Source organism: Mobula hypostoma, chromosome 3, assembly GCF_963921235.1.
Source record: "Mobula hypostoma chromosome 3, sMobHyp1.1, whole genome shotgun sequence".
Taxonomy (NCBI): domain Eukaryota; kingdom Metazoa; phylum Chordata; class Chondrichthyes; order Myliobatiformes; family Myliobatidae; genus Mobula; species Mobula hypostoma.
In genome coordinates, this window is record NC_086099.1 from 48,862,298 (window position 1) to 48,886,582 (window position 24,285).

The 24,285-nt window shown below is 39.7% G+C and overlaps 1 protein-coding gene across 2 annotated transcripts in view; it reads left to right on the forward strand.

Moving 5' to 3' along the window:
• The window catches only part of rnf180a (ring finger protein 180a), a 200,931-nt gene extending 178,823 nt beyond the window's left edge, over nt 1-22,108 (forward strand). For both annotated transcript variants that reach the window (XM_063042999.1, XM_063043000.1), the window contains 3 exons: nt 6,157-6,282; nt 14,223-14,329; nt 21,696-22,108. In XM_063042999.1, coding sequence (XP_062899069.1) covers nt 6,157-6,282; nt 14,223-14,329; nt 21,696-21,935 — 473 coding nt within the window. In that variant the 3' untranslated portion in view covers nt 21,936-22,108. The remainder of the gene's footprint in view (nt 1-6,156; nt 6,283-14,222; nt 14,330-21,695) is intronic.
• The last annotated feature ends 2,177 nt before the right edge of the window (nt 22,109-24,285 follow it).

The window sequence follows — 24,285 nt, forward strand, 5'->3', positions numbered from 1 at the left end:
TTGCCTTACACTGTATAGTCTGCAAGAGAATCTTTTCTTTCTTATGTCCCTAAAATTGAACGGATATTCACGTTGAGAATCTTCTGGTCTGATCCATCAGTGGAAGTATATTGTATGAGTACATGTATTTATGGTTCCTATTTGCCAGAATATTCAGGCAAAAAAAGGTTAAAGAATTCAAATATATTAAAGAATTTGGAAATATTAGAATAATCTGAAACTACCATGTTAGTTATGAGTTTATAGAACCAATTGACAAGCAACTTGATTTGATCCATCACAAATGACAATAATTTTAGTGGATTTTTAAATCAGCTTTGTTTGAGGAGACTGAAAATAATAATGACACCATCATGTAGCAGTGGAAGGCAGATAAAACTTCCTCCAACAGGTGGTTGTTTAACCCCCTCTCCATCACTGAACATACCATAAATTGGATTAATTTAAGCCGAAGAATTGCTGGAAAAGAGAGAAGCAAGAACAGAGGAAATATCTGATTTTGGTATACCATGATTTCAAAAGCCAAGCACCCTGTTCATGTTGAATAAGTACTACTTGTCTCATGTCCCTGTACAAAGTAAAAGCTATTGAATTAACAAGAGAGTTTGTAGACATGTTGTGACAGTTTAGTTGCACTCCACATTCACAGTAATCAGCCAAAACAAATTTATTTGTTCACTGATTTGCTTGAGCACAGACAAGGAAGACACCCACATACAGAACTCTAAGTTGATTTAATGATCACAATTCTGTAGTGATTTTTATACTCTGGGAATTACTAATGCACCTTCTATCATCCAGTTCTAAGGTTACAAATCATAGAAGAGCATTTGTTTGACCAATGTACAAGGCATTTAGTTAGCACATCTTGTATCTAAGATAAAACCTTGCCTCTGGTCAGTATCGCATCATAGCAAGCACCCCTTTGATTGAATCAATCAATATCACATCCTTCTAAAGATAGTTTGTAAACAACAGGCTTGCCTTTAATAGCCACATTTACTAATTTATCAATCTATATTTCAGCTGGTGCTCAGTTGTGTTAACAGAACAATGACCCTTTTCTGCATTCCTGCAAAGGTTACCCTAGGAGTAAGCTTATAATTTCTTTCATATCTTTTACATCCTGCAGGTAGTTCATAGCCTGCCTACACAAAGCCAAAAGAACAATTGTCTCTCCATTTATGTCCATTTGTATTGTCATGGATTACTTCAAGGGCTGCAACAATCCTCTGACCTCATTAGAGAACATTCCTGTGAGCTATTTGTTTGCTATTATTTTTACTTCCCCAGGTCTGATAGTTTAATAGAGCAGGAATATTTGTTTTGTTACAACATGCTTCATACCGTAAAATATTATTCCCACCAGAATACAGAATACTCACTTCTCTTCAGCTACATGTGTGTACCTTGCAATCCATGACTGCGGTGGGAAGAGGAGAGGGTGAAGGATTTTCAATTTCATTGTCATCTGTGAGGAAGATTTCTTCAGTCTGAAAAATATATTTTAATATTAACTCTGTTACTGAATAACTTCTGAAGGTTTACATAAGATTAAAAATATCTTTTTAATCTTAAAAGGGCAGCACAGTAGCATAGAGGTTAGTGCAATTGTTTGACAGTGCCAGCAATCACTGATTGAAGTTCCCACCACTGTCTGCAAAGAGTTTGAACATCTGCTTGACTACATGGGTTTCCTCCGGGTGCTCTGCTTTCCTCCAATATTACAAAGATGTACGGGTTGGGGTTAGTAGGTTGGAGGCATGCTATGTTGGTACCAGAAACATGGTGATACTTGCCATTCTGCCCAGCACAATGCTCACTGATTGGATTTGACACAATCAAAGCATTTCACCATATGTTTTAATGTACATGTGACAAGTAAATTTAATCTAATCTAAAAGGTAATTTAATCCAAAATGACATGTATTTAAACTTTTGAATGAATATCTGCCATAGGTTCTTCCTTGATTGTAGCATTTTCATTTGAATTTTAATTCCTTGCAAAATAAACATTCACAACATCTGCACTTGAAGATTTGCCATGATTGACAAATAGTGATTGAAGGGGCTTCTTTAAGTTATGGAATTATCAGCATTCCACTGTTTATTTCCATCATAATACAAGTACCCAACTAGCTTTGAGGGCTGTTCTCGTTGTTCCATCTGCTAGTTCTTTGCCTATTCTCCCAACCTGTCAGCTCCTTTTGCAGACTCTTTATATTACGTGCCCCTTCACCTATCTTTGTATTGTCCACAAACTTGGCCACGAAGCCATCAATTCCACCATCCAAATCATTGACATATAATATGAAAAGAAGTGGACCCAGCACCGACCACTGCAGCACACCAGTAATCACTAACAGTCAGTTAGGAAGGGCCCTCTTTATTCCCACTCATTGCCCTTTGTCAGTCAGCCAATCTTCTACCCACGCTAGTATCTTTCCTGTAATACAATGGGTTCCTATCTGGTTTAGCAGCCTCAGGTGTGGCACATTGTCAAATGCCTACTGAAAATCCAAGTACACTACATCCACCCACTCTCCTTTGTTTATCCTGCGTTTTATTTTCTCAAAGAATTTCAACAGATTTTGTCAGGTATGATTTCTCCATGCTGACCTGCATATTTTATCATGTGCTCCGAAACCTCATCCCTAATAATGGACAATCACTGAAATCAGGCTAACTGGCCTATAATCTCCTATCTTTTGTCTCCCTCACTTCCTAAAGAGCGGAGTTACATTTGCAATTTTCCAGTCCTCTGGAACCATTCCAGAATCGAGTGATTCTTGAAAGATAATTACTAATATCTCTCCACCCTGGGGTGTAGTCAATCTAGTCCAGGTGACTTATTCACCTTCAGGTCTTTCAGCTTCTCAAGCACCCTTTTCTTATTAAGGGCGACTATGTTCATCTCCGCCCCTGACGCTCTTGAATTTCTGGCACGTTGCTGGTATCTTCCAGAGTGAAGACTGATGCAAAATCAGTTAACAAAGTGGAAAGGAGCAGGGCAGTCCTTTTTGCACAAGTAGTACGGGAAGTATCCATGGAACTAGTCAAGTGATCATGGGAACAAGTCACTGCAAAAAATGAAACTGCAAGATCAGGAAGGTGGTGCTGCAGAGAAGTGCAGTCAAGGTTATGGAAGGTTATCAAATCCCATTATCATTGCCGATTAACTGGGCTCTGAAATTTTGCACCCATTCCTCAATCACACCCTATTTACTTGTGCACAGAGCAACAGTATGGCCCCTGTCACCACACTGTTCTGAAGTCTGAACAGAGAAATGCCATTTTTATTATATAGAATTGACCAACACGGATAATGACCATTTGGTAAACTGTGCGAGTTCAAATTCCTTGTTTGCAAGATTAATCACCATTCTTATGACTGACGTTAAAAAATCATTAGAAATTACAAGCAATCAAGTGATGATACTTAGAAGTTACAACATACATCAAAGTTGCTGGTGAACGCAGCAGGCCAGGCAGCATCTATAGGAAGAAGCGCAGTCGACGTTTCAGGCCGAGTAGTCCTGACGAAGGGTCTCGGCCTGAAACGTCGACTGCGCCTCTTCCTATAGATGCTGCCTGGCCTGCTGCGTTCACCAGCAACTTTGATGTATGTTGCTTGAATTTCCAGCATCTGCAGAATTCCTGTTGTTATACTTAGAAGTTAGTTAAGTAATTGTCCCTTATCTTGCCCCAGTAAGCCAAATGGTTCTGCCCCCCTGCTGTGCAAAGAGAAGCTATGCTCTTAAAGGCGTTCCTTAATAAGACCTTACTTGCCTGGTTATCTTAACCCTTGACTTGCCACAGCTTTCACACCATCTCACAACAATTGTTCCATTAACCTTATCAATCACTCCTAATTTCATGTTTTAAATCATACTCGTCATTAGAATATGGTAACATAAATGCTAGTTTGATTTTCTTCTGCATTTGCCATTTGTGGTCAAATGAATCCTAAAATGATTAGCAAGAGGAGGATAGTATGAAAAGAACTAGAAGAAAGTAGATGCATATAAAATGAAAAGTTGCATTTGGGAATTGGGTATTGCTGATGTGACCCTCATTTAAAGGATATTTCCAATGACCTTTAAGTACATGATGGGGAGCAGCTTTCTTGACTCCTTGCACTTTTTTAAGGAAAGGTCCTCCCACAATGCTCTTAGGTAGGTAGATCCGGGATTTTGATCTAATGTGATTGGAGGAACCTATATATATATCTCCAGGTCCAGATAATGTGTGACTTGGAAGTGATTTTGGAGGTCATAGGTTCAGCCAGATGTTGTTGTAAAAGCCATGGGAAGTTGCTTATGGAGGGATGGAATAGGCAAGATAATGAATAGATTGACAATCAAGAAGGTTGGACCTAAATAAATGGATATGTACAATAGACAGCCAATACCTTGAAAATGCTTAGCCTTCACATTAAAAGAAAATTACCTAACTGTGATGCCAATTGTGGTATAGCGATAGGCCGCGAGTACCTTGGGTAACAAAAATAGCAAGAACTTTTCTTTTTTATATATTAAATTGACTTCTCCCCACTTGAAAGACCTGAATGCTGGTTTTGTATGGTTTTAAATTGGCCAATCCAAACTGTTCATTCTTCATGTATACTACTGCATGAGGAGTATAGATGAAGAATGCATATTTAACCATGTTGTCCACCTTGTCTTCTCTCAATGTTACTAACACATTCAACTTCAGCGAAAAGTCAGTAGTTGATATTGGGAGTGTGAACTATGGCCAGATTTCTTTTCAGTTGATCAGGATGTTGACTCTTACTGCTAGGACAAACTGCAGATTAAACTTGAGCTTCACAACTCCCAGCTGTTTACTGCCTTAATCTTCTCAGACAATGAGAATGCCGTAAAAGAAAATAAAGCTATTTTGCCAATCACACCCATTCCTTCACAACATTGTTGCAAAGCTAAACAACAGCCTGGATGAAACTCTGAGACATTTCCCTCCCTCTCATTTGGAATGTGGCTTCCCTTCAACATACAGGTACTGACAACAGCAAAACTGAGCTGAGGACTCAGTGATATTTTAATTAGCACTCTATTTACTTCAGAGGTTGACATGTGACTAGTGGTGCTCTGCAGGGGTCAGTGTTGGGATCACTTCTTCTCACATTATATGTTAATAATTTGGATGACAGAATTGATGGCGTTGTGGCCGTGTTTGCTGATGATACAAATTTTAGGTTGGGGGGCGGCAGGTAGTGTTGAGAAAGTAGGGAGAATGCAGAAGGACTTAGACATTAGGAGAGTGGGTAAAGAAGAAGCATATGGAATACAGTGTAGGAAAGTATTTAGTCAGGCACTTTGGTAGAAGATGTAAAGGTGTAGACTATTTTCCAAATGGGGAGCAAATTCAGAAATCGGAGGTGCAGAGGGACTCAGTTCTCGTGCAGGATTCATTAAAAGTCTTGCAGGTTGAGTTGGTGACATGGAAGGTAAATGTAATGTTAGCATAATTTTGAAAGGATTGAAATATAAAAGCAAGGATAAAATACTGTGACTTTATAAGACATTGGTCAGACCGCACTTGGAGTATTGCGAGCCATTTCGGGCCCCTTCTCTGAGAAGGGATGTGCTTGTATTGGAGAGGGTTCTGATAGGTACACAAGAATGATCCTGGAAATAAAAGGGTTAACATATGAGGAGTATTTAATGTCTCTGAGCCTGTACTCCCTGGAGTTTCGAAGAATGAGGGGAATTATATTGGAACTTATTGAATATTGAAAGGTTTAGATAGATTGGACATGGAGAGGATGTTTCTTCTAGTAAGGGAGGCTAGGACCAAAAGGCACATCCTCAAAGTGGAAGGATGAATCTATAGGATAGAGATGAAGAGGGTTTTCTGTAGCCAGAGGGTGGTGAATACGTGGAATTCATTGTCACAGACAGCTGTGGAGGCCAGGTCATTGGACATATTTAAAGTGGAGATTGACAGGTTCTTGATTAGTAAGGGTGTCACAAGTTATGGGGAGAAGGCAGGAGAATGGTGTTGAGAGGGATAGTAAATCATCTATGATGGAACTGATGGACTGAATGGCCTAATTCTGCTCCGATGTTTTATGTTCTCATGTAACTTTTAATTAACAGAAATTGTTAACATTCTTTAATCTTCCCTGCTTTCCAGAGTTGAATAACACCATGAAAAGTTTATTCTCTGAGGAGTATATAGCCAGAAGACAAAGCTTTCAAAAAGCAAGCTGTGCAAAATGGCCATTGCCTAGCTGCAGGAGACTGATCAAAGTCTTGGGAGGTAACAAAATACTTCGGTAGTTCACATTTTTCTGCACAACAACTGAGTTCATAAGCACTGTTTAGATCCAGTTTCTCCAGGTTTATTTTGAAAAGTTAAAGCATGAAAAGAAATATGTCCGTATTAATGAAAAAAAAATGTTTCTTTGCATTATGATTTTAAGATCAAATGAACAGGTTGTTGACAACAGACATACTACAACATCATGACCACTTTTAATGTAATAAAGCAGGAACAATTCTGTTTTTCTGAGTTAGTAAAATAAATTGTAGATATTTATTACAAAAAAATAAAGCAAGTTTAATTCAGAAAAATTCATTCACAAATCCTCTTAACTGCTAGACTCTATTCTCCAATTAACTACTCCATCCCTTTTCCTGATCTCTATCTGAAGCGGAACCAATCTAGTTCCATGAATGATGTTGCTTCAGACCACATCATTCTACTACTCTACCACTAGTTTAACATCTATAACGTCTGCAGATTTTGCCCCTGAAACAATTGGAAACTTCATCAGTATGTTATAAGTAGATTTAATTATTCCCGCACACGTCTAACTGTCCTTCCTTGTCCGATGCTCCATAAGCCTGAGATCATCCAAAACTGTGTAGACCTTGTCCTAACATGCACCATCTGCTCTCCGATTTGTGGGCTCCCAGTTAAGCAATACTTTACAATTCTCAATCTCTAGCAAGGTCTTCTCACTGCCTCTATAATCTCCTCCATCCCTGTAACCTCGTGATGCATTTCTGATTATTTAATTCTGGCTTTGAAACCAATGCCAACTTTACTTATTCCACCATTGCACAGCATCCAACTTTTCAGAAATGAAGACATTAGCAAGAACATATTGTAATTTCTATCTATAATATTTAACAGCATTACCATCTTAGTACCCCACCATTAACAACCTGAGGTCACCCTTGACAAGAGACCTACAGAGTTGGGCTACCATGGCTACATGAGTGGGCCATATGCTGTGCTGTCCTAGTAAATCAGCTCCAGAATCTTCAAAGCTCTTGCAACATCTACAAGGCTCAGGGCAAGAGATGATGGGAAAATCTTGCACTTGCCTGGATGACTGCAGTTGCAAAAATGGTGGTGAACCTTGATACCATCAAGAGCAAGACAACCTGCTGTAATGGCACACCACCCTCTCTTGTTCAGTCCCTCCAACTTGCACAGAGTGGCTTCAATGTGTGCTATGTAAAAATGAAGTGTAGTTACTCAGCTAAGGTACAGCTATAGCATCTTCGGAACTTGAAATCTCTGCCACCAAAAGGCAGGCACGTGAGAACACAGTTATCGGCAAGATGACTGCCAAATCACAAACCACCTTGACTTGAAAATATATGCCTTCATTGTCACTGGACAGTCCAAGCACTGTAGAAATAGCTTTGCCAGAAGGTCATGCAATTCATGAAGGCCACTCATCACCATCTTCTCAGCAGCAAAAAAAATACTTCCCTTATAAATGATGGTTTGGTTTGGTTTATTATCATACTGCAAGGGTGTTTTAAACTACATTTGACAGTGATGGGAACTAGGGTGCCAGAACAGATAGTAGAGAGGCTGTAGAGACAGACGTTCTTAAGACCTCAGACAAAGTCAGGATCAAAAGATTGAGCATAATGCGATTTATGTTCTCAGCTGCATCTATTTCAATGCAAGAAATATTGTAGGAAAGGCAGATGAGCTCAGGGCATAGATCAACACATGGAATTATGACATTGTAGCCATTAGTGAGACTTGGTTGCAGGGGGGACAGGACTGACAGCTGCATGTTCTGGGGTTCTGTTGTTTTAGATGTGAGAGAGTAGGAGTAGGAGGGATTAAAGGTGGGGGGGGTGATATTACTAGTCACGGAAAATATCATGGTGGTGCTCAGTCAGAATGTACTGAAGAACTCATCTAGTGAGGCTTTATCAGTGATTATAACTTTCCACATATTACTGGGACTCCCATACTGTAAAAAAAGTAGATGGGATAGAGTTTGTTAAATGTGTTCAGGAAAGTTTCCTTAATCAGTACATTGAAGTCCCAATGAGAGGGTCTGCAGTACTTGATCTCCTATTAGGGAATGAGACACAAGCAGTCGTTCTCCACAAACTCATTCATTTGGCTGAACGTGTTCTCATATTGACCCATTTTCCCTTCAATTCCACGTAGTCTATCCAGATCAAAGTTATAGCTCTGGGAGCTCACATGGGCCTATGCTATGCTGGCCTTTGTGTCAGATGCATGGAATAATTTTCATTCCAGCCCCAGAAGGGCCCTCCTCTACACCTGTTTTTCATAGAGTCATAGAGAACTACAGCACAGAAACAGGCCGTTGGGCCCATCTAGTTCATGAACCCTTGAAACATTCAGACCCCAAGAACTTCACTTTCTTGATCTGTCAAGCAAATGTAAACTTTATTAATAGACAATAATGTTCAGAACTTAAGGCTAATTTGCACTGTCAAATAGCAGCTAGCCTTTGTGATGGAGGTGCCAGATATGACAATGAAGTATGTCAGTAGATCCTGATGACAGCAGGACCTCCAAACAGTTGCTGAGATATGAACTACAAATTGCAACAGGAAATAGAAGAGGTGTGTCAAAAGGACAATATTATATTAGTCATGAGAGATTTTAACATGTAGGTAGATTAGGAAAATCAGGTTGGTAACAGATCTCAAGAGAGTGAGTTCATTGAATGCCTTTGAGATGGCTTTTTAAAGCAGTTGTTGAGTCTACTAGGGATCAGCTGTACTGGATTGGGTGTTATGTAATGAACTGGAGGCGATTAAGGAGCTTAAAGTAAAGGAACCCTTAGGAACCAGTGATCACAATACGATTGAGTTCAATTTGAAATTTGATGGGGAGGAAGTAAAGTCTGACGTAGCCGTGTTTCAATGGAGTAAAGGAAATTACAGTGGTATGAGAGGAACAGACCAAAATACATTGGAAGAAGATGCTGGCAGGGATGACAGCAGAGCAGCAATGGCATGCGTTTCTGGGAAAATTGAGGAAGGTATAGGATATATGTATTACAAAAACAAAGAAATACTCAAATGGCAAAATAGTACAACGGTGGCTGACAAGGGAAGTCAAAGCTAACGTAAAAGCGAAAGAGAAGGCTTACAACAATGCAAAAATTAGCAGGAAGATAGGGAATTGAGAAGCTTTTAAAAACCTACCGAAAGCAACTAAAAGAATCTTTAGGAGGGAAATGATGAAATATGAAAGCATGCTGGCAAACAATATCAAGGTGAATAGAAAAAGCTTTTTCAAGTATATGATAAATAAAAGAGGGAGGAGAGTAGATATAGGACCAGTAGGAAATGATGCAGGAGAAATAATAACAGGGGACAAGGAGATGGCAGATGAACTAAATGAATATTTTGCATCATTCTTCACTGTGGAAGACACTAACAGTGTGCCAGGTATTGAAGGATATGAGGGATGAGAAGTGAGTGCAGTTACTATTACAAGAGAGAGGGTCCTCAAAAAGCTGAAAGACCTAAAGGTACACAAGTTATCGGGACCAGGTGAGCTGCACCCTAGGGTTCTGAAAGAGGCAGCAGTAGAGATAGTGGAAGCATTAATGATCTTTCAAGAATCATTAGACTCTGGCATGGTTCTGGTGGACTGAAAAATTGCAAATGTCATTTTACTCTTTAAGAAAGGAGGGAGGCAGCGGAAAAGAAATTATAGACCAGTTAGCCTAACTTCAGTGGTTGGAAGGATGTTGGAGTCAGTTGTTAAGGATGAGGTTATGGAGTACTTGGTGGCACAGGACAAGGCAGTACAAAATCAACATGGTTTCCTTCAGGGAAAATCTTGCCTGACAAACCTGTTGGAATTCTTGGAGGAGATTACAAGTAGGATAGATAAAGGGGATGCAGTGGATGTTGTATATTTGGATTTTCAGAAGGCATTTGACAAGGTGCCAGACATGAGGCAGCTTACCAAGTTAAGAGCCCATGGTATTACAGGAAATTTACTAGCATGGTTAGAGCATTGGCTGATTGGTAGGAGGCAGTGAGTGGGAATAAAAGGATCCTTTTCTGGCTGGCTGCCAGTTACTAGTGGTGTTCTGCAGGGGTCAGTGTTGGGACCACTTCTTTTAATGCTGTATATCAATGATTTAGATGATGGAATGGATGGGTTTGTTGCCAAGTTTGCAGATGATATGAAGATTTGTAGAGGGGCAGGTAGTGCAGACAAAAATGGAAGGCTCCAGAAGAACTTAGACAGAGGAAGAGAATGGGCAAATGAAATACAATGTTGGAAAATGCATGGTCATGCACTTTGGTAGAAGAAATAAATGTGCAGACTATTTTCTAAACAGAGAGAAACTCCAAATTTCTGAGATGCAAAGGGACTTAGGAGTCCCTGTGCAGAACACCCTAAAAGTTAACTTGCAGGTTGAGTCAGTGATGAGGAAGGCAAATGCAATGTTAGCAATAATTTCAGGAGGCCTAGATATCCGATGCAGAAGCTTTACAAGGCACTGGTGAGGTCTCACCTTGAATATTATGAACAGTTTTGGTCTCCTTATCTAAGAAAAGATGTGCTGGCATTGGAGAGGATTCAGAGAAGGTTCACAAGGATGATGTGGAACGTTTGATAACTCTGGGGCTGTATTCATTGGAGTTTAGAAGGATGAAGGGGATCTCATTGAAACGTTTCGAATGTCGAAAGGCCTAGACTGAATAGATGTGGAAAGGATGTTTCCGACAGTGGGGGAGTCTAGAACAAGAGGGCACAGCCTCAAGATAGAGGAGCGTCCATTTAGAACAAAGATGCGGAGAAATTTCTTTAGCTAGAGGGTGGTGGGTTAGTGGAATTTGTTACCAAACGGGTGTATTTAAGGTGGAGATTGATAGGTTTTTGATTGGCCATGGCATCAACCATTACAGGGAGAAGGCCAGGGAGTGAAGCTGAAGTGGGGGGGGGGGCGGTGGCGGGGAAGGATCAGCCATTATTCGAATGATGGAGCAGTCTCAAAGGGCCAAATGGCTTAATTCTGCTCCTATGTCTTATGGTCTTATAGAAGAGAGTTGAGAGGTATCCCAGTGTAGATGGCAGAGTAGAATGTATAAAATGTTTTTTCTAGATGCATTTCGTACTTAAATATTTTATTTGATTATTATTTTCATAAAAATTACAGTAAAGAGCCAACAAAATTATAGGAGAATCCGGTATCCATGAAATGTAAAAAAAACATACTAAAATAATTTGTAAATGATTGGTTTCATTAACATGACATTACATGACATATGTCTGTAACTTATTCAATTCTGTTCTTTTGAATTAAAGTGTCGCAATGCCAATGTATACAATTTTGTTTTGAATTTCATTCAATTGGTTAGTAGTGTCAGAGTGAAAAAACTCTACTCAAATGCTCAGTAGTTCTAATAGCCACAGTGAGCTGCCTTCTTGAAATGCTGCAGCCCTTATAATGAAGGTACTCTCCTAATGCTGTATGGTAGGATATTTCAGGCTTTAGACCAAGTGTCAATGAAGGATGAATTACTCCAAGTCAACATAGTGTCCTGGAAGACAACCCGGTGGTGTTCTATGCACTTCATGCCTATGGTGATGATATCACAGTTTTGGGAGCTGTTGCAGAGTAGCCTGAGCAGATAACTGGGATGTATGCATGCTACACATTGTGCCACAGTATTGTAGTGAAAGGAATGAATATTTAGTGTAGTAGATGGTACTATTTAGTCAGGATTTCAAGGATAGGAAAAGTGTGATACATTTCCAAGTAAAGATTACATGTCTTACGGGCAATCTTGCAGATTGGGGTTGCAATGCACTTCTTTTGTTTGGCTTTTTTGTTAGAGAACATAGGTTTGGGATGTGCTATAAAAATGCTTCAGAAAGTTGCAGCTCTCTACTTTGTAGATTGTACAGCTACCGTTGATTGTCAGTTTCCATGCTGTCATCTTTTATAGACCATTTATCTCAAAGGTTCAAAGATCCAATTTAATGTCAGAGAAATGTATACAATATACATCTTGAAATGCTTTTTCTTCGCAAACATCCACAAAAACAGAGAAGTGCCTCAAAGAATGAATGACAGATAAACATAAGAACCCCATAGTCCCCCCCAGGTCCCCTCCCTCCTGCGCGTAAGCGGCATCGAGCAACAATTACCCCCTCCCACCACCAGCAAAAAAACGCAAGCATCGATACCACCACTGAGCACTGAGCGTGAGTAAAGCAATAACAAAGACACAGACTTGCAGTTACCCCAAAGACTTCGTGTTTCATCCGGCATTCGACATACCGCAGATTCTCTCTCCCTAATAAGGGAGAAGGAGGTGTCTCTGTTTTTTCCCCCAGCAAGCGGGGAGACATAACAAACAACTCACTGGTTTACGGCGTTAAAAGTCTGTTATGTCACTTTTTTCGAGCGATGTGCCTGAAGATCGCAAAGTTCCCGGGTCTTTGGGCCCATAGCAGATATCCCGACTCCCCCGACGACACATGGGTCTCCTGCTGTGACACCGAACCTCGATCCGCCCATCTCCAGAGCCCCGAAATCTTAGGCTTCCGAATTCGAGCCAGACTCTCAGGCCAAACCCTTGGCGTGCCGAATAACAGCCAGCCCTGAAACGCCGAGAACGGGTCCCATTCCTGCAAAGACCCAGAGTCACCGTGTAACTCCAGGTCAGGGTCTTCAAAAGAACCCTGAAAGGAAAAAATAAAGATATTAAAGATGGAAATAGAAGATGCAAGCAAAGGAGTTGCCATTTAGTGTCATCTTAATTTTGCTCCACCTCCCGTATCAAGAGTTTATGTCACACATGGTGCTGAAGTTGGCAATAAATATATTTTTATGCATCACAATACAAAGGCTGTTTTTATCAGCTACAAGTTACAGAATGTTGTAATATCCAGGAGGTTTATATTTTGATGCATAGAGTACAAGCTCATTAATACACATTGTAATCTCTGGCCTCTTCTTTGGCACATAGCTGGAAGGTGCATGTTAATGTGGTTCTTAAGTTAGCTAAAAACATAAGGCCGCAAGAGTTTGATGCCCACGAATTTGATTCATAAGATTCTATGAACTATGTAGAAATGCTTTCTGTATATTTTAAATGAACTTAAATATTTTGCATACCATTCTGCATTGCAACATATTTTGAAAATAAATATTATGAAGGATCAAATAATTTGTACCTTGGAATGAATGAAGCATATCTGATGTGAAAATGCTCATTGGCTATAGGTTTATGATCATCATGCCTGTCAAGGTAGAGTGTCAAGCTTTGTTTTGTATGTTATCCATACAGGTTATTTCATAACAGTAGTTCATTGAGGTATGCAAGGGAAAAGCAATGACAGAATGCAGAATAGAGTTACATTTACCAATTAAGTGCAGTATAGGAAAACAAAAGGAAAATCCACAATAAGTTAGATTAGAGTCCATCTTAACATACAAGAGGTCTGTTCAATGACTTCATAGCAGCAGGATAGAAGCTATCCTTGAAACTGGCGGCACGAGCTTTCAGGCTTTTGTACCTTCTGCCTAATGGGAGAGAGAAGAAGAGAGAATGTCCAAAGTCAGAGGCATTTTTGATTATCCTGCTGCTTCTCTAAGACAGTGAAAAGTGAAGGCAGAGTGGATGGAGGGGAAGCTATTTTTCCTGTCTTTTCTGCTTTTATTTAACGATCTAACAATGTTAATGCTTTTCTTCAATAATTTCAATTATAGATTGAAAAGAAACAATAATTGAAAGTTAATCCACAAAGAGATCATGTGGTTTACTGAGTGCACTCTGATTATGTGTTAAGAGGAAAAAGATCCTTTTTGTAGCTTTATAAGTGTCTATTACTTTAAGGCTTACACAACTCTGTTCTTTAATGTACGAGATACTGGTTGTCATTTGCTGCAGAGTACTGAGCCATAGTTAATAATATCGTCTTCCTCATAGGTTTTCGAAGACGTCCGGATCCTGTTGCAAGAAGACAATTCCCTCATGGTGCCTACAGGCTGGATTTTGAAGATGACAATCGTGGCTGGAGATTTGACATGGACATGGTTATCATTTATATTTATTCTGTTAACTGGATCATTGGATTCATTATATTTTGCTTTCTTTGCTACTTTTTCTTTCCATCCTTTTAAATTATTAGGGCTTTGATAACATGATAATAATTCAAGCACAGAATGTTGAATAAGTTTAGAAGAAATTGCCTGATATATTGCATATTAAAAATTGTCCAGAAATATGATGAAGATGCTTTTGAAGAAATAAGTTAGCAATATTCTTTCCAGCTGCAGTTATCTCGTGTAATTGTAACTCAGCTCTACAGAGTATAGCCAATGCAATTTTATTTGTTTCCATGAGATTGAGCGCTATCTAAACTTAGTTTAAAAACTTAATTATAACCATCTCATAATATGATTTATTTATGCAATTTATGAGACTTTTGGTATTTTGTTTCCACCTCCAAGAAGATATTGTGGACAAGGATTAATACTGGCACTAACTGGGGATAATGCAGAATACATTCTGTATAAAGCAAGAACTACACGTGGTTTCAGAAAGTACTGTATCTTAAGCATTTGCTTTCATTGGTTCAAACACACTCTTCAAAGTTAGTGTGACACTTTGAGTAGAATATTGATAATTTTCAAATAACTTGAACAAAAATTGTAGAATACTAGAGCCAATTTAAAATTACATTTTATACAAGTTTTAGTGTAATACTTAATTTTGTAGAGTTGATTAATAATGAATGTTAGCAATTTGAATTTATCACCATCTTGGACAACTGTTTCCTATCCTTATTTTGATTTTTCCACTAATTGTAATTACTAAAGGCTTGAAAAAAAAATCCTCAATTATTATGTAACAAACGTGGTATTCCTCTGTGTCATTTTGATAGCAGTAGGAATAATGAGGCCGATTTTGTACAGGATGTACATAATTATATTATTTTATATATATATCCGTCTCCTTCAGGACTGGTGATTCCTCATGGATCTGTGTGAAAAAAGTTACTGAGAAAAGTACAACAACTGATGAAGTTAGGCATAGATTACCTTAAAATATGACTGTTTGCTTCTGGCATTACAAAAAATACTCCTTGATTGACAAGTGGGGAAACCTAGCACCATCGTTATGTGTCAAAGGTGCACTGGCCAGTATTGAATCTTCAGACACATGTTGTCTTAGATACAGCAATGTCTGTTTGCTTGCTTCACTGGTGCCACCCTGTCACTCCAATGAATTTCTGGGTTTCTTAGTTTTATATGGAGTGCAGGCATATTGAGCTCTTGTTTTGGTCTCCTCTTACTCCATGTAATATTTTACCTTTTACAGAACTCTGTTACTTTTTTTTTAAATCATGTAGCATCAGATGGAGTATTATTTATTTGGAATACTGATTGACTTTTTGGATGGACGTACCTTTTGAAAGTTCATTTGCTGTCAGTAAGCTGAGGAGGGAGGAATTGTCCCAAGTGATGATTCGAGGAAGTCCCTTGGGGTGTTTATTGCCAGTTACCCCAGTAGCTGAGATCAGAGATCCTACCAGAGCTATGAAAAATAGTATATCCTTTAGAATCAATATGGTTACAAATATGCATTAACTAAAGGTCCGCACTCAAGCAGTACAAAAATGTCAGGATTACTTACATTTGTTTATGATGCCTTGGTAGAGAGAGTATGACAAGAATTTTATGTGTGTATTATATTTTGAAGATGAGCCTTCCCAAGTTATGAGTTTTGGATTTTCCTGGCAGCCCAATCGGGGGGAGAGGGGGTAGAGAGAGAAAAAAAATCATAGGTCCATGAGTGAGATTTAAAAAGGAGCGTTCACGGGCTTTCGCCGTTTTTCCGACAGTCCATTCAAATTGCAATTAATTTCATTCATAAAAATAAGGCAGTGGTAAGTGGAGCGACCATTGTGTGAGTGGACCAGTGTTAGAATGCAGAGGTTTTGGCTCATTAGGTTTCAGCGAAAATAGGCTTGAAGTTAAGCATCTGGTAAATTTCTTCTTCTTCGTTCTTCATCCATTAGTACATAGTTGGAGCAGTAAAAGTGGCTCATGGGCTGTGTGTGTTCTTTGTGTGAGATGTGGGAACCTGGGAGACCACCAACCTCCCAGATAACCATGCCTGCAAGAAAACATGTTAAGGAACTGGAGCTGCAGCTCAATGACCTTCAGTTCATAGGGGAAACTGAAGGGGTAGTAGATTGGAGCTACTGGGAGGTAGTCACCCCTAAGTTGCAAGAGGCAGGTATCTGCATGACTGTCAGAATAGGGAAAGGAAATGGCAACTGTTCCCCTCAATAATAAGCATACTGCTTTGGATACTGTGGGCGGATGACCTACCAGAGGGAAGCTACAGTGACAATGACTCTGACACTGAGTCTGGCCCTGTTGCTCAGAAGGACAGGAGGGAAGAAGAGGACTCCAGTAGCGATAGGGGATTACCTACTTAGAGGAGTAGACATGAGATTATGTGGATGCGATAGACACACCTAGATGGTATGTTGCCTCCCAGGTGCAGGGTCAGGGACTTTCTAAAGAAGAAAGGGTGAGCAGCCAGAAGTCTTGGTACATAATCGCACCAATTACAAGGGAAGAGGTCCTGAAGAGAAAATTTAGGGAGCTAGGTAGAAAGCTAAAAAGTGGGACTTCCAGAGTAGTAATCCCTGGATTGCTGCCTGTGCCACATGCCTGTGAGCATAAGAATAGGATGACTTGGCAGGTGAACGCATGGCTGAGCAACTGGTGCAGAGGGCAGGGTTTCAGATTTCTGGATCATTGGAGTCTGTTCTGGGGAAGGTAGTACCTGAACAAATGGGACGGATTACACCTGAAACCGAGGGGGACAAATATCCTTGTGGGCCAATTGGGTAGAATGTTTGGGGAGTGCTTAAACTAATTTGGCAGGAGGAGAGGAAACTGCGTGATAGGCTGAGGATGTAGGCAGTTAGTATAGAAGCAGAGGCATTGTGCGATGAGACTGTGAGGAAGGACAGGCAGATGCTGAGGTAAAATTGTAGTGAGTGGGATTAATTGCAGTGTAATGGACAAAATTGAAAAGGGTGACAGATACAGGACTGAAGGTGTTATATTTGAATACATGCAATATGTGGAATAAGGTAGATGATCCTGTAGCTCATTTCAAGATTGGCAAGTATGACATTGTGGGCTGAAAGAGGATTGTAGTTGGGAGCTCAACATCCAAGGATACTCCTTGTATTGAAAGGACAGGCAGGTAGCCCGAGGAGGTGGAGTGGCTCTGTTGGTAAAACATGAAATCAAATCCTTTGGAAGAGTTGACTAGGATCGGAAGATATAGATTCGTTGTGGGTAGGGTTAAGGACCTGCAAGAGTAAAAAGACCTTGATGGGAGTTAAATATAGGCTTATGAACAATAGCCAGGATGTGGGCTAGAATTTACCATGGGAGATAGAAAATGCATGTCAAAAGGGCAATGCTACTATAGTCATGAGGAATTTCAATGTTCAGGTAGATTGAGAAAATCAGTTTGGTGCTGATTTTGGATCCTAAGAGAGAATCTGGAGTATGCATATGAAATAGATTTTTAGAGGAACATGTGGTTGAGCCCACTAAGGGATCAGCTATTCTGGATTGGGTGTTATGTTATGAAAGTGATTTGATTAGGGAGCTTAAGATAAAGGAGCCATTAGGAGGCTGTGATCATAATATGATAGAACTTACCCTGCCATTTGAGAGGGAGAAACTAAAATCAAATGTATCAGTATTATAGTGGAGTAACAGGAATTATAGTGGCATGAGAGAGGAGCAGGCCAAAGCTGACTGAAAGGAGACATTAGCAGGGATGACAGCAGAGCAGCAATGGCTGGAGTTTCTGGGAGCAATTCAGAAGGCGTAGAATAGATACATCCCAAAGCAAGAGTAGTATTCTCAAAGCAGGATGACACAATTGAGGTTGACAAGGGAAGTCAAAGTCAAGAGAAAAGCAAAAGAAAGGGTATGTAATAGAGCAAAAATTTGAGTGGAAAGCTAGAGGACTGGGACCTTTTAAAAACTAACAGAAGGTAACTAAACATACCATAAGGAGTGAAAAGATGAAATGTGAAGGTAAGCTAGCCAATAATATCAAAGAGGAGACCAAAGGTTTTTTTCAGATATATAGAGAGTAAAAAGGACGCAAGAGAAGAAATTGAACTGATGGAAAATGACACTTGAGAAATAGTAATGAGGGACAAGGAAATGGCAGATGAACTCAATAAGCATTTTGCATCAGTCTGCTCTGTGGGAGACACTAGATGTATGCCAGAAGTTCAAGAGTGTCAGGGGGCAGGTGTGAGTGCAGTTGCTATTACTAGGGAGCAAGTGCTCGGGAAGCTGAAAGGTTTGAAGGTAGACAAGTCACCGGGAGCAGATGGACTACACCCCAGGATTCTGAAAGAGGTACTGTAGCTGAAGCGATTATGGAGGCATTAGTAATGATCTTTCAAGAATTGCTAAATTCTGGCATGGCTCTGGAGGACTGGAAAATTGCAAATGTCACTTCACTCTTCAAGTAGGGAGAGGGTCAAGATAAGGATATTATAGACCAGTTAGCATGACCTCAGTGATTGGGAAGATTTTGGAGTGAACAGTTAAGGCTAAGTTTTCAAAGCACTTGGAAGTACAAGATAAAATAGGCCAAAGTCAGCATGGTCTCCATAAGGAAAGATCTTGACTGACAAATCTGTTGGAATTCTTTGAGGAAATAACAATAGGATAGACAGAGGAGAACCATTGCAGGTTCTGTACTTGGATTTTCAGAAGGCCTTTGACAAAGTGTCAAACATCAGGTCAAACAGGTAAGATACTAGTATTGATCGAGCATTGGCTGATTGGCCAGAAGCAAAGATTGGGAATAAAGGGAGCCTTTTCTGAATGGCTGTCAGTGACTATTGGTGTTCTGCAGGGGCCAATGTTGCAGCCACTTTTTTTTAAAGTTGTATGTCAACTTTGAATGATGGAATTGATGGCTTTGTGGCCAAGTTTGCAGACAATACAAAGGTTGGTGGAGGAGCAGGTAGTGTTGAGGAAGCAGGTAGGCTGCAGAAGGATTTAGACAGGTTAGGAGAATTGGCAAAGAAGTGGCAGATGGAATACAATGTCAGGAAGTGTTTAGTTTAATAGAAGAAATAAAAGTGTAGACTATTTTCTAAACAGGGAGAAAATTCAAAAATCTGAGGTAGAGAGGGACTTGGAAATCGTTGTGCAAGATTCCCTAAATTTAACTTGCAGGTCGAGTTGGTGGTGAGGAAGGTAAATGCAATATTGGCATTCATTTTGAAAGGACTAGAATATAAAAAACAAGGATGTAATGCTTCTGGAGTATTGTGAGCAGTTTTGGGCCCCTTATCTAAGAAAGGATGTGCTGACATTGGAGATGGTTCAAAGGAGGTTCACGAAAATGATTACAGGAATGGAAGGCTTATCATATAATGAATGTTTGATGGATCTGGGTCTATACTCACTGAAATTTTGAAGAATAGGGGGGCGGGATCTCATTGAAACCTATCAAATGTTGAAAGGCCTTGATAGAGTGGATGTCAAGAGAACGTTCCCTATGGTGCGGGGCTAAGATGAGAAGGGACAGCCTCAGAATAGAGTGATGTCCATTTAGAATGGAGATGAGGAATTTCTTTCACCAGATGGTGGTGAATCTGTGGAGTTCGTTGCCATAGGCAGCTGTGAAGGCTGCGTTATTGGGTGTATTTAAGGCAAAGGTGGATAAATTCTTGATAAGTCAGGGTGTAAAATGTTACAGGGAGAAGACAGGTAAATAGGGTTGTAGGGAAATGGATCAGCTGTGATCAAAAGGCGGAGCAGACTCAATGGGCCAAATGGCTTAATTCTGCTCTTATGTTTTGTGGCCGTATGGCCTTGTGTATGTATAGATGCAATGGAGAAAGCAAATTTATGTGAAGGCTTGTTGCAGTTGAGAATTGTGTCCAAAACATGTTGACAAGTACCATGTGATATACAATCTTGACCCAAGATGCACAATAGCAGTAATTCTCTTTTCAAGTTCCTTTAAATGTGTCATCTTTTTATGCTTCCCAGATTCTGAAGGTAAATCACACTGCACTAAGTTGGACTACCGTTTCTTACCAAGAAAGGGCAGTGTTGTTAGTTTACTGTGAACATGTGGATATGGTGTAGGATGCCCTTCATTGCCAAATATAGTAACCCTTGTCACACTCTCCATCACTCTTTTGGACGTTCCTCAAACATAGACTTAATGTGGTGAATATTCAATCACACCCGCAAAATGTATTCTATTTTGTCACCACATTGGGTTTCCGTTCACTTGATTTACGCCCAGTAGTTCATTCTACCCACTCATCGCACACGCATATGCTCAGCAGCCTTGCCCTTTATACAAAAATAAGCCATGCTGCTGGCAATGAATAATAAGCTAAAGGCTCTAAGGATCTAACTGAATTAGTCAGTCGGACAGAAAAGCAACAAAAAGAATTCCACACACAAAAGATCCTGGGGGATCTCTGTAAGTCAAGTAGCATCTATGGAGAAGCATAAACAGTTGCCGATTTGTGCCGAGGCCCTTCATCAGGGATTTAAATAGAGCGTTTAAAAATGTGAAATAATGCATTTTAGGCTAGAAAAATAAAATGTAGGAGAATATAGAATAAAAGTTAGAATACCTAGTAACAAATGGACACTGGTGTATAGATCCCTAAATACAGCAAGACACTGAATATGAAATAATTTCCTTAATTTCCCAAGACATGTGAGAGCACAAGAGTCATGCCAGAATTGTACAAAACATGAATAAAGGCAAAGTTAAAGTTACAACATCAAACCTTGTTTACGTCATTGCATAAATGATATCAAAGCACCGGAATGGGTAGAGCAAATGTTCCTGCTGCTGGAGAGTTGCAGCTGTGAATGCAGTTCGATTTTTTTTCCCAGTTAGAGGGTATGTTCCTCAGTTACAATTATTTGGCAAAACTGGATAATTTTGAAAAATGAAATAAAAACTTAAGGCAAACAAGTGGAATTTTGATTTCAATTGAAAATTTTTGAAATTTGCAACTAAACTGGCAATGATGCCAAGTAACATCCATAAATTCAGTTAACTGTTGCTATCCATATTTTTAATAATGTATTTCCTCAACTAATCTTATATGGATACTTACAGCATGGAAGCAAGTCATTCAGCAGCCCACATCCACCCCAACTAGTGGGCACCCATCTGCACTGATCCCATCTCCCAGAACTCAGATCATACCCAGCATCACATGCTTATCTATAGAGTTGTTAAATGCTTTCAATGACCACACTTTAACCACTCTCTGGGTGAAAAGGTCTCATCATATCCACTGTGATTCTGTTAACCCTTAACCTAAATGTATATTGTCTTGTTTTGCCTTAGGTTACCCAATCACATCGCTATTACAAGATATTCTGCAAATGCTGGAAATCCAGAGTAACACAGCTAAAATGCTGGAGGAACTCAGCAGAAGAGGCAGCAAGACAAAGGAATGAACGGTTGACATTTTGGATGAGACCATTCATCAGTTCTTGGCTAGATGCTGCCTGGCCTGCTGCGTTCACCAGCAACTTTGATGTGTGTTGGTTGATAGTCTGTGCATTTTATAGGATGGAATTTTAAAGTAAAGTACATGATTTAGAAGTTAAAACTTTTCCAACACGAATTTCAATGGTGTAACAAATAAAAAGCTAACATAAATGAACCTTCATTGGTGCTTTTCAGTTATTATTAATAAAAGTAAAAAATACATGTCCTAGTTATTAGAAAAGATTGGTTAAGTTGGAAGGTTTTCTTTTTAGAATCAGTGTACATTAAGGAAAAGATATATTGAAGTGTTGAGTCTGTTCCCTCAGCTGGAGGTGTAGATTTAATGTGATGGAGTCTGTAGAAGGTAATTGAAGTATTTTCACCCTGTGGGGATGGGGATTGGGATCTGCAACTGTAACTGCATTTAAGGAGTATAGAAACAGAAATCTTCAATGTATTGAAGAAATGTTGAATGAGTATTTGAAGCACTGTGAACTAGAGGGATAAATACCAAGAACATGCAAATTAGATGAGTGGAAGCACAGACACGAGGTTATCAGTGTTTCCTCGTCATAAATTTCTATGATTCCATAAATTTCATTTTTAAGTCCTGAACAATAGTATACATCTGTTAGGTCATATTGCTGCCCCCATGCTTCATGTTCATTGTGGTTGTAACTTAATTTTGGTTCAAGAAAGTTGCATAATAGTAAAGGCATCCAGCCAAGACGGGTACCTGGCCTGTACTATAAAGCTATGATGATCAACGGGTTGGAGTGTTGACTGAGATCGTTCACCTCTCGCTTCGGCAGTCTGAGATACCCACCTGCTTCAAGCAGGCTTCAATTACACTGGTGCCCAAGAAGAATGTGGTGACCTGCCTCAATAATTATCCTACAGTAGCACTTACATTCACAATGATGAAATGATTTGAAAGATTGTTGATAAATTATATGGACTCCTGCCTGAGAGGTGACTTGGATGCCCTCCAATTTGTCTATCAGAGCAACAGGTCCACAGCAGATGCCATCTCATTAGCTCTTCTCTCAACCCTGGAACATCTGAACAGCAAAGATGCATACATCAGGATACTCTTTATCAACTACAGCTCAGTAGTCAACACCGTCATCCCCTCAAAACTAATCGATAAGTTTCAAGACTTTGGTCTCAATACCTCTTTGTACAATTGGATTGTCAATTTCCCTACTTGCAGACCCCAATCAGTTTGGATTGGCAACAACATCTCCTCCACAATCTCCATCAGTACAGGTGCACCACAAGGCTTTGTGCTTAGCCCCCTGTACTACTCACCTTACATTTATGACTATGTGTTTATGCACCACTCCAATGCCATGTTTAAGTTTGCTGACAACAGCACTGTTGTAGACCAAATCAAAGGTGTGATGAATCAGCACAAAGGATGGTGATTGAAAATTTGGCTGAGTGGTGCCACAGCAATAACCTCTAACTCAATGTCAGCAAGACCATGGAACTGATTATTGACTCCAGGAGAAGGAAACCAGAGGTCCATAAGTTAGTCCTCATTGGAGGATCAGAGGTGGAGAGGGTCAGCAATTTTAATTTCCTCAGTGTTATTTTGGAGGACCTGTCTTGGGCCAAGCACGCAAGTGCAATTATGAAGAAAGTATGGCAGCACCTCTACTTTAGAAGTTCAAGATTTGGCATGACATCTAAAACTTTAACAAACTTCAATAGGTGTATATTGACTGGCTGCACCATGGCCTGGTATGGAAATAGCACTGCTCTTGAATGGAAAATGCTACATAAAGTAGTACAGCCCAGTCCATCATGGGTAAAGCCCCCCGCCCCCCCCCCCGAGTGTATCTACTCAAAATGTTGTCACAGGAAAGCAGCATCCATCATCAGAGACCCACACCAGCCAGGATATGCTCTCTGCTCGCTACTGCCTTCAGGCAGGTAGTACAGGTGTCTCAGAACTTACACAACCGGGTTCAGGAATAGTTATTATCCCCTCAACTATCAGGTACTTGAACCAAAGTGGATAACTTCTCTCAACTTCACTTGCTCCATCAGTGAATTCTTTTCACAACCTATGGACTCACTTTCAAGAACTCCTCATCTCATGATCTCTCAATTTATTGCTTATTTATTATTACTATTTCTTTCTTTTTGTGTTTACACAGCTTGCAGCTTTTGCACACAGATTGGTATGGTCTTTCATCGATTCTGCTATAGTTATTATTTCTATTATGGATTTATTGAGTATGCCTGCTTGTATATAGTGACATACATGTACTTCAACAATAAATTTACTTTGAACTTAAAAGTCCATAAAACAATATGGAAAACTCCCTGTTGGATGCCTTTCCAAAGTCTGGTTAATTTTATTGACTCAAGTATCTTTTATTAGAGTTAGGAGAAGTTTTTTTAGTCCTTAACATTTATTGACCTTAATTGGAGT